At 45.4% G+C, this 11,751-nt stretch overlaps 1 protein-coding gene across 1 annotated transcript in view; it reads left to right on the top strand.

The window, feature by feature from the left end:
* Nucleotides 1-11,751, top strand: part of LOC103812020 (zinc finger protein GLI2-like) — a 37,311-nt gene that overhangs the window by 10,103 nt on the left and 15,457 nt on the right. The window contains 4 exon segments of the mRNA XM_009085029.1: nt 358-559; nt 2,644-2,857; nt 4,446-4,559; nt 8,035-8,166. Coding sequence (XP_009083277.1) covers nt 358-559; nt 2,644-2,857; nt 4,446-4,559; nt 8,035-8,166 — 662 coding nt within the window.

Below are 11,751 nucleotides of genomic sequence, written 5' to 3'. Positions count from 1 at the left end.
GGCCCGCTGTTCCTGCCACAGAGTCAACGGGGACGGCTGCTATCATGGAAACCTTGAAGGGCCTTTTCTCTTTTAATTTTAAGTTAATTTAGTACCCGTGAAAGGGGGTGATGGACAGGCTTCTGTGTCCCCCGAGAACAGCGAAGCAAGAGAGTGTTCATGGCGCTGCCTGACCCCTGTCATTCAGCGCCCAGCAGAGAAGAAACATCCCGTCAAAGTGCAGCTGGTCCCTGTGCTGCTCCTGTCTCCTGAACATCCACAGCAGCCATGAGTGCAGCAGTTCTCAGCACCTCCAACCTGCCCCCAGGAAGGGAGCAGCCCACTGGTTTTGTCTGACAAAGTCTCTCTTTCCTACAGTGTCCCGGTTTTCGAGCCCACGGGTGACTCCAAGACTAAGCCGGAAACGAGCCCTGTCTATCTCCCCTCTGTCTGATGCCAGCATTGATCTCCAGACAATGATCAGGACCTCCCCAAACTCTCTCGTGGCCTATATCAACAACTCCAGAAGCAGTTCAGCAGCGAGTGGCTCCTACGGCCATTTATCTGCCGGGACAATCAGGTAAAGCTCTGGGATTAGCTCTGCTCGGCTGAGGATCCATCCCCATGAAAGTAGGGATGATACTCCGGCTAGGGAGATGTTCCCTTCCCTGGGACCTTTGCTTTTGTATGTTGGGGCTGTGTAGTGTAGTAAATCAAAGCCCCCATCTGGTTTTGCATGTGGAAGGGTACTGTGTGGCATATGGGGTGGGGTTTTTGGCCAGATTGGGGTTATTGGTTACCACATTTCCAGTATTTACAGTATGATCATGCCTCCCTGCAAGCAGAAACAGATAATAGATTCATCTAACAAAATGCTCATTGTGAGCAGTTGGACTGGTTAAGAAACCCTCTGATTTAAGAGATTGCCCCAAAGTATTTTCCAAATTATTAGCCCACATTTTTAGAAAAAAGTTGTCTGGGTGGATTGAAGAGCCTAATTGTAAAGACATATTTAACACAAATCTAAACCCTCGAGTAAAGTTTTGTTCAAATCTTAATTAAAAAGCACTTAGATTAGGCAGCTGACTGTTGTCAATTCCTGCCGTGATTGCTTCACCCAAGTTTCACAATGTTATTATTCTTTTTATTACTTAACTGTTAAAAATGTTAGATCTAATTAACAGTGATGTTGCAAAGCAAGGGATTATAAAGATTATGCACTCCTAAAACTTGTGGAGGAAAACAGAGATACTGCTATTAGTAACTGTAACATTAATTTGGTAAGTTTACTTTATCTAGTAGCATCACTTAGAAATTGATTGTAATATCAAATATAATGCTGACTTAAAGAAATTGCAAGTCCTTGTCTGATAATCACACTTTTTCTAGTCTTTTTTGCCTGCTGTCATTAACTGGACATACCTGTAACATCTCAACTTATATTCAGATTTTAAGAGTAATGTCTGGTATTTTCAGCAAATCAGTATAGTGCAGAGACTGACCCAGTGGTCAATTCTCAGCTTCTGAGGGAGGAGTCAGCTAATAATAAAGAATTTGAAACTCTTCTTGGTGTTCTAAAAGTATATTCTAAATGTCAGGAATTGTAAAATGGGTTTCATATATAACAGTATAACTGCCAGAGATTTGGGGTGAAAAGACATTTTTGTTTTATCAATTGTGTTAGTGGCAGGAATGAAATCCTTTCTCTAAAAGCAAAATTGGAAATTAAAATTATGCTAATTATGGCCCCATTCCTAGAGCACTCACACCTGTGGCAGTTTTAGTGGTGTGAGAGAAAATACCATGAGGGTAAAGGTTCCAGGCAGCCACGTCTTAAAGGTGAAAAGTAATCAGGTTTTGGGCTGGGAGTCTGTCACCCACGTAGAGCACCCGCAGACCATCTCCTGTACTTCCCCATCCCTGCCCAGCAGACTTGCCCCTGGGAGTGAACCCCTTTTTTCTGAAAGACGAGCTTTGTTTTTACTGCTGTCAACTGCTGCATCCTGTCTCAGACCTGTTGCCCCAGTTATCACCCAAGCAACCAGGGGCTAGTGGTGGTTTTGGTCACCACTGACCTAGATTGGAGGTGAACCAGTGACCTACATAGGAAGGGTGACATCAGCAGTCCCCTGAGCCAGCACTACCCTCACCTGAATGCAGAGTAAATTGCATGGTTTTGGACTATGTTATGTGGATACTTATTCATCCCTGCTGTGATCTGTGCCAGGTGAGCCAGCTGATGCTGGTTTTTGATATCCAGGTTAGCATAACCCCAAGGTTGCGAGTCTGCAAAATAGGTCTTCCTGGAAAAACCCAGGAGCCTTGGGGGTTGCAAAGCCAGATGTGTCCAAGTCCCATCCTCTTCTGTACTCCCTGGCAAGGTCTTTTGTTGGGTTTTTTTACATAGGAAGCAAAGAAATTACACTAAGTCTCATACATGGGTCAGATTGATTCACAAGTTTGCTGAGGCACATGTGAGATGCATCATGTCTTTGCAGTAAAGCAGGTTGTCAGGCTTATCACAGCATTGAAGGCATGTAGCTGGGGCATCACAGCCTCTCTTCTGGAGTCTCCAGGAAGCCAAATTTGGATCAGTTGCTAGCTGATGTGATAAATATTGTTCAAAATAGCTCCTCATCATTTTTCTTTCTCTTATTGCTGCAGTCCGGCATTCAGCTTCCCCCACCCTCTTAACCCCGTGACATACCAGCAGATCCTGACCCAACAAAGAGGCCTGAGCTCAGCCTTTGGACACACTCCTCCCCTGATCCAGCCATCCCCAACCTTCCCCCCACGGCAGCACATGGCAGTCATCTCTGTCAACCCACCACCGACACAGATCAGCAGCAACAGCAACTGCATCTCTGACTCCAGCCAGGTAGGGATGACCATATTGTGTGGCACACATGGAAGTGGAGGCATGTTCTCCACAGGGTGTGCACTGTCCTTCATGGTGGCTGCGGGAGTTCTACCCATTCTCTTTTTATTCATGCTATCCCTTTACATTGCATGTTCTTCTTCCTGACAAGAGTTTCTGAGCTAGTCACATCCAAAATTTGTGCCCACCTCCTTTCCTTGCACACACATGTACCTACCCATGCAGAAACCAAAGCCCTTGATCCATCAAAGTATTGAACAGGATATGCAAGGTCATCCCAGGCAGGAAGTCTCCTTGACACATTATGTGCTATTGAAATCAAGGCAATTCAGCACATGCTGTAGTGTTTTGAGATAAGCACCCGAGCACTGTGATCTAAGCTTCAGCAGTACCTTCAGCAATTCCTCCTTCCATTTTTCTACTGATACTAACCGTGCCAATGTTTTTTAATAAACGAGTGGCTCCTACCTAGAACCTCTTCACATTTTACTTACTGTTCCTTGTTTTTCGGTAGCTTTTCTCTTGATGTATCCCTGCTATTGATTTTTACTGTTAAATTTTGCAAAACCAGGGCCCAGATTTTGAAAACTAGAAATGCTATGATGTATGTATCCTACACCTCGAATGCATCCTTACAAATACCTGTGAGCTCACACAGGCACATATATGTGTGCGCAAGCCATCCACATGCCCTGGGTTAGCGAATATGTCTAGCACATTCTTAATCATTTTTCTTTCCCATTTACATTCCTTGGATGTTTAAATTGCAGTTGCCTTTCTCCCCAAAGACTTATTTCACCTCATTTCACACCCATTTCAAATTGTTATTTTAGTTGCATCATACTGAACTTTTCAGACTGGTTTATTGTTTTAGGGTTTCTCATGGCTGCTGCACTGCAAACTCTGTTTGTTATTGCAGGTTATTTGATTGATTGGTTTTGTTTTCTTCTTACAAACTGGCTACCAAAATAATGTGGCTGGCAGGAGTTCTGCCTCTGTTTAATAATTTTCAGGACCAATCTTGAGCAATTAGCAAGAGTATTTAAAATATTAATGTTCCAATTTTATGCACATACAATGGGATGTTTTTTCTCCTGAAGATGTTCTCATTTTTTAAAAGCTTAGCAAAATACCCCCATAGCCTTTCATGCACCCAGCATGCCGAAGCCCTCACACATAACCAGAGCCCCCTGCTCCCCTCAGGAATTCATTTTCTCAACAAATCATTTCATCGCATTGAGAAATAAAATTGTGGCTTGGGTGGGGGCTGCATAAGGTTTTGATGGCTTTGACATGGACTGGATCTCTCTGAAACAGAGCAGCAGTGGCCAGGCCAAGCTCGCTGGTGAGCCTGCAGAAGCTGGAGCTGCCCTTGGCTCTTTTTTTCCATCCTTCTGCCTTGCATAAACCCGCATGGGCTGGTTTTAATGTGAAACCCAGGCCAGCAGGAGAATACCCTGCTGTCTCCTGCCACTGCTGAAGTTCAACCTTGACTGATTTTTAAGCTAATTTTTAATGAGGACATGGTCTGCTGCCTGTCTCTCATCTCAAACTCCGGTGCCATATCTTGCCTGGTTTTCTTTCCTAGAGCAAGCAGAGCAGCGAGTCGGCCGTGAGCAGCACCGTCAATCCAGTAATTAACAAACGCAGCAAAGTCAAGACTGAAGTCGAGGGCTTGCCCCCTGTGTCCCCAAACACACAGGTAACCTCCCTGGTGCAAGGCATGTTGTGGGGCCAAGGCAGCAAACTGCTGGGTCTCGTCCTTGGGAATGATACTCTTGGCACGTTTTACTGCAGGTTGAAGCAAAGCAGCAAAGTCTGTCAGGCAGGTGGGTGTCTCTTGGAGGATGAAGCCCAGCAAAGTACAGGACAGAGCTGGAGTGACTGAGTGAAGCATTTGATGGGTACATGGGACTCAGCTTGCTGTTGCTGTGCTTGCATAGAAAAAAAGGAGGGAGGAAATATATCAAGTGTGTTAATTTAAAAATTATGTCTGAGTTTTCTGTGCTGCAAAGCAAGCAGCATTAGTGTCTCAGAGCAAACATAGATTATGAGGGAAGCTTGCATGTAGGTAGAAAGCTTGCAAAAAAAAGGATGGCTTCTTGATTCAACAAGGAATTGCTCCTAGAAACATCCTTTACATTGGTGACACAACATTTGACACCAAGAAGGGCCCAGAGGCCTTTGCTTTCTTTCTGGAGCTCTGTGATTGCAAACTGTTTAATGGCTGACAGTATCCATCTGACCGTCCTTTATCACAACTGTAAACTATCAGGAGTGCTCTGGGCACTTCATTTTCATGAAATATTAGGCTGTGTTATTGTCAAGCGAGTGGAAGAGTTGATGACAAATTTCTCCTTCTGCCCTGGTTCAGGAGCAGGTCTCAGCATGATGCATGGGGACAGCAACGTGTGCAGTCATCAGGGGGCTGGTAAAATTGATGAAGATAGCATATCAGGGAAAGATAAACATGCTGTAGTCAGCACGATTAGGGCAAAGAGGCACCTCTCTGGAGCTTTGAGTTTAGGAGTGCATCTACACACTGCTGCAAAATCACATGCCCCAAAAAACCAATCTGGCCACCACCTGAGCTAATAGAGCAATGTGTTTATTTCTTGCAGCAAATGACAAAAATATTTGAAAGCCATCACCTGCTTTCACCAAACATGTGTAGCAGTGGAGCTGTGGGACAGACAGTTGCTTGCTCAATGGCTGTCATACTCTGTTCTCTGCTCCAATGCAAAGTGGTGTGTGCCCAGCATCAAGGAATGCTTGGATAGCATCAGTCAGGCTCACTCCTCTAGCCCTGCCCCAGAATTCCATCCACTGGGTCTTACAATCACTGAAATTAGCACGGAAAGAAGGGGAGGAGTAGTTTTAAAGTGGTGCAAGAAGATTTGATGAAAACAGCAAGCTGAAATTAAAAGTAGGAAAATGCATGCTGTTGATCTAATAGTTCCTAATGAGGAGATATGTGAAGTAATACCCCAAGGGAGATACAGGCTCCACAACTTGCAGCATTTCAGTATTGACTGGGAAATTACTAGATAGTACCTTGTAAGAGACAGCCCATTCTTGGCAAGGAGAACAAGTTAAAAAACTGAATGTAGTGGGTGTCTCCTCTTTGGTTGGTCTAAGCAACAGCAATTCATTAAAATTGGAAATTCATTTTCTGCAGGAGACTGTTCTGAAAAGTTGTGTTAGAGTCAGTTATCTGTTGACTGATTCTTTTTTTTGCTGATTATAAAGCTCATCCACCCCCAAAAAAGCATGTATGTGTATGTTTTGTTTTGGAAATGCTGCAATGAAAAAGCCTCATGTGAGTTGTGGTTTGGGTGTTCAAAATCCTTGGCCAGACAGTATCTCCCATGATGGCTTGTGCTATAAAAAATGCAATCCAGACAAGATTTGTGGGACACAGTGGAGCACCAGGCATGAAGGACCTGAGTTATTTAGCTCTTACAGTACCATAAGAGCTCCAGTACAGGTTCAGGTTAGCATTGAAGTAGCCAGAAATGAAACAAGCCAGTCCTCTTCAACAAATTAAATGGTTTCAATTTCATTTTGCCAACAGAAAGTGTAAAAATTTTGGCAAAATAAGATTTTTAGTAGAAAACTGCAATTTTCCAGGGGCTGCAGTTTTCCAGAGGCCACACTTTACATGGAGACAAATGTTTCAACAAAAAAAATAATACTCACAGCTCAAGCAAATAGGAATTGCATGAAGAAGAAGCTGCTGTTTGAACTTTCTCAGACTATTGCTCTGGGCTCTAATATAGTTTGAATCTTCATAAGTCTTCCTGTAAATTACTACGCTTTCCTATCCCAAGAGCCACCTTACAATATTTTTTTTCAATTCAGAGATAATTAAAACAAATCTCTTCCTCTCCCTATGTAAACTTTTGAATTGAAAAGTCACAGCTGGCACGCATGTCATGAGCTAGATAATGAAAATTGTTGAACTTTGATGCAATACATTTCACTTTCCAAACCAATGCCATTAAGTTGTTAATCACTGCAGCCCCCCAGTAGGTATTGGGAAGGTGTTGAGGGAAAGGAGATGGTAAACAAATAGGCCTGTTTGGGCAGGCTGGCAGCAGTTTGAGATGGGTCTGGATGTGTCTGTACACATATGGATCCAACTGGAACATCAGATCATGAGGGACAGTGTCTGGTATGGTCAGTCACCCCAGATGCTCCTGTCCAAAGTTGTCCTGGATGTGAGGTGCTATGTGGTAGGCAATAGGAGTAATTGGGAGGAAAGGGAATGAAATGGGTCAAAACCTGCAGGATTTTATCTTGCTAAATTCCCGAGCCAATATTGGTTCCTGATTGCGTTTTCTGTTCTGCAAGTGTCAGATGCATGCAGAGCTGACAGTTGTCCTTACTCTGAATTCTTCTAATTATGTTGTATGTTATGATTTTGTGTAGTTCCCCATGCTTTAATCCTCATAGCAGCCATAACAAAAATCTTCTGTGCTTCATTTAGCACTGAGGAGCTGGCTAGACAGAGAAGTTAAGGAGAGAGCTCACAGCGTGCCCAGCATTAAAGTAACTCATTTATGAGTCCAGAGTCCCTGGAGCTCTGTTCTGCAACTCACTCTTCACTGGGTCTTGCTCAAGCTTCCCAAATTTGCCTCTCAGAGGAGTTCCTTGAAAGCTCATCACTTTTTCCCTGTAGAGCACCCTGCAGGCATAAATCTTTGGGTAAGGGTTAGATACCATTTTCTCATCTACTGTAAGATGCAGGAAACAGAAACCCCCTACCCAGCCCATGTCAGGTGAGTGCGGTAACCGCTAGGCTCTGGCTGATCTGTGGTTTGTTCATACTTGTGTTTCCCCACTCTGTCCAGAAGTTTTGCTCCAGCAAAGAGCAAAACCAAAGGTCAAAAGCCAACTTTTTGCTTTCTCCAGCTTTTCCTGGGACTGTCCACAACCTGGCTAAAGGCAGGCAGTGCTGCGACAATGGCTTCAGGGTGTTTCATGTCTTGTCATTAGCTCTAATCCACTTCTACCAAAACTCTGTAACTCTCTTATTTCACAGTAATCATGGATGTTATGTAGCCACAATGAGCATGGTTTTGTGATCAGTTGATACCTGCCCTGTAATCTATGAGCGATGGAGGAATTCAGATGAAAGAAGTTCACCTTATACAATGCACTGTTATGTGTTGCAGGAGCATCTGACAGACCTGAAAGAAGATCTAGATAAGGATGAATGTAAACAGGAGCCCGAGGTTATTTATGAGACAAACTGTCACTGGGAAGGGTGCACAAAGGAATATGACACTCAAGAGCAGCTCGTCCATGTGAGTAATGGTTGGGAGGAAACCCCAGCGATAAATTTGGGTTTCTGTGCACTTGTCCTCATTTTTTATCACTAGCTGCTGTACAGCCAGAGCTCACCCTGGGAGCTACTAAAGGTGCAAATCAGAGATACGGTGTGTAAACACTGCCAAAGCAGGTCGCTGCTCCCCGAGGAGTTCAGCTGAAAGAAGCCTCTCATAGATTATGTGATATTGCTCCCCTCTCAGCTGCTGAGGCTGCAGTTTCAGCCTCCCTTGTGCATGGCCCAATGACAGAAGGCTCTGTGCAGAGGACCTAATCAGAAAATAGGGAAGAGGGCTGAGCCCTTCACTTTTCACTGGCCTTATTCACCCAGCCTTTCCACACACCTACACCAGCTATGGATCAGGGATCCTCCATACTGTCCCCAGTCCTAATCCAGGCCATGAATGCCTTTTATGCTGCTGTGACACAAGCTCTGAGGCCGTATCACTTAGAGGCTGTTGACCTGCTCAGCTCATCTCTCCCACAAAAATAGAGCACTTTCAGAGCTTGGAGACATACTCCAGTGTCTCCATCAGTGTCTGAAATACAGAAAATGGGTTAATTTTCTAAAACTCGGGAAACAGGGCTTCCATAATCACAGTGATGTTCCCAAAACAGTGTCAAAACTGCTCTCTGAAGGATCCCCAAACCAATTCATTAATCAGATTTTCAGTTCTAATTAATTCCAAGAACCTTTTGTATTCTTTGCTTCATCTGAGAATCCACCATTTGGTTTCCTTTGGCTTCTGGGGTTAACAAATCCCTCATACTCAGAGCAAGTGCCTGCAAAATCAGACATGCTCTGTGTCTAAGCCCCATCCTGCCCCCAGCCCAACGCCCTCCCAGTCCTTATTTTGAGTCTGTGGTGCAAGCCCCATTTGTTTGATGCCAGCCCAGATCTGCTGGGAATTCACCAGCCCAGCAACTCTATTGCTTGCAGCAGAGTGTTGGACTGAGCAAATTTTGCACAGGAGCTGCTACCTCCTCCTTTTCCTTCAGCCTTTTGCTGCTTCTCTCAGCTGGGCTCCCCACCTGCCAGGGGCCACCCATGTGCAACTCAAATGTAGGCCTCTTCCTGAGGGCTTGTGTCTGCTCTCACCCTTTTTAATATATCTTCATTTTAGATATGCTTAAATGCCACCAGGTAGGCATTAGTCTCCATTTGCCTAAGTTCTGCACACAAACATTCTCTTTGCCCAGAGGGACTACACTTTAAATGATACTTTTGGGCACATGCTCTTCTTCCATCTAAGGGTAGTGCCTGCCTGTGTCTGCTAGAAGTCACTGGTTCAGTGCAACAAGTCCTTGAGTACAGACAGATTTGGAAATGGTTTTTAAGGCCAAATAAGTGATAAGGTGCTTAATGGGTTGCGCATTGAATGCCACAGGGTGTTGCTTTTCTGGGGTTAAACCACAGCAGCCCTGTCAGATGGGTTGGGCTCACAATTTGCCCAGCAGTTTTTGTGTTTTTCCCTCTCCAAGGTAAGAAAAACTAACTCTGCCCAGAGCAAAGTGCAGAGTACCAGGCAGCTCAGCACAATTTATTTCCAGAGAAAATACAAAGAAAAATATTTGATGGAATATCCAAGACTTTCCTAAATTTGGAAGGTTATAAAAATGGAAGCTTCTGTACTATGATTACTAGCAACATGGGGTTGTGGATTTGGGATTCCCAAAATAGTCATGCAAATGAAATACAGATGTGATCTGCCATCTTCTGAGAAGGTGGTATCCCACCATGCGTAGAAAAACTCTAGTTTGTGTGCAGAGCAAAGTACATGGGTGAGCAGAGTCTGTTCCCCATACACAGTGTGCACAGTGCACTTGTGAGAGAAGCGCATGGGGAGCATCAGGAGTGAGGACATATTTTTGCAAGTGCCATTGCTGCTCCCAACCTCAAAGGTCACAATTAATTTGAGAGAAACCTAAGCAAAGCCTCCATCCAGGTAGGGGCTATGTAGCTGTAGCTGAAGTGGGGTGAGTTGTGCAACTGCTCCTTCACCATGTGATGGTAAGAACATGTTGCCCAAACAGTGAGTGAATAGTCCTGAATAAGGGCTACAGTTCCACATCCATAGATATTCTTCCTCTGGCCCAAGCAAGATCAGATGGGCAAGCCTGTGCTCTTCTCATCTCCTAGCACTGGCACATGTAGTCTTGGGCGCAAGTCAGACTCCCACACAAACTGAGCCTGGAGACATATCTTCCCAGTTTGGTCTGGACATGGTTTAATAAGTCCATAGGAGGTTCACCAGATTTCCACCATCGGAGGCTAAAATCTCGCACTGGTGCCATGTTATAAAACCAGAACCGTAGGCAGCAGAACCTCAAACCCATCCGACACCTCTCCCAAACCCAGCCTCCTCCGACTCTCCCAGCATGCAGCTTTGGCTCTCGGTGTTTACCTGTGGTGCCCAAGAGACCAGCTGACCCCTACACCTCCTCTTGCCCCTGGGTAGAACCAGGACCCCAAGCAGCAGGTCCCTGACCTCAGGACTGGACCACAGCACACAGGACACTGTCTGGATTTGGCTGGGACTGTGATGGCTGATGATTCTGTTTTAACGTGCTTTTGTGTCCCTGTGCTGCCTCACCGCCCTGAGAAAGTCTCATCCCAAGCTGCAACGTGTGTGCCTGGCCTTGGCTGGGGGGACGAAGGCGGGGGCTGGAAAAAATCTCAGCACAAAAAAAACCCAAACCCAAACCCAAAGTGGTTTATTTTAGGATTTCCTGTCAGTGAATGTCTGCTGAAAACACAGGAGCGAGGACAGGCATTATTTTTGGCAGTGAGACCCCATTCAGAGAGACAAGGCCGCTGCGGGAACAGCGCTGCTGACAGACTGGGCTCTGGCTCTGTTTATTTTCGGCACAGCTTCATCTGCCCTGCGCTGGGAAAACGCGGCCCATGTCTTCCTCCCAGGGTGGACGAAGGCACCATTCTGGGTCTGGTTTTTCAACACCTCAGTACAGAATTTCATAGACTGGAGTAATTAGCAGTAATTGAGGCTGCCGAGCTTTCCTTGGCGCATAGCTCGCAGATGCTGTCATTTCCTGCCAGCCAGCAGTGCTGGACAGCAGGTGGATGTCTTGGGGCCGGCGTACGGGCTGGCGCACAAGCAGGCTTAGAATCATAGAATCATTTAGGTTGGAAAAGACCTTTAAGATTATTGAATCCAACCAAGGTTTGCCTCCTTCAGGCCACCATCCTCCAATAATGCCCCAGGAAAGGGTTCCAGCTGCATAAATGCAGCACAGGAGTGTTCAGCAGAAACAAAAATTACTTTACTTTTTCAAGCAGCTGGGGAGATGATGAGAGGGCTTCTCTCTCCCTGGCACCATAGGTACACATTGCTTTTGCAAACTTCCCATTTATACCTGCTTTGGACCCAGTGTGCTGAGTGCTGTGTACCTTCTCTTTCAGGATGCACCAGACCACAGACCTGGGTCCTGTGTCCCTGGTGTTATCTGTGCACCTGGCACCCAGGTGCAATGCCTGACCACAAGCACTGGGGAGGGAATGTCTGCCTTTGGGAGCACCATGTGTGCTTCGCTGGCATCAGCTC

The sequence above is a fragment of the Acanthisitta chloris genome, unplaced genomic scaffold (genome assembly GCF_000695815.1).
Source record: "Acanthisitta chloris isolate BGI_N310 unplaced genomic scaffold, ASM69581v1 scaffold30750, whole genome shotgun sequence".
NCBI lineage: Eukaryota > Metazoa > Chordata > Aves > Passeriformes > Acanthisittidae > Acanthisitta > Acanthisitta chloris.
Note: the sequence above shows the minus strand (reverse complement) of the source record. Positions and strands in the feature narration are given on the sequence as shown.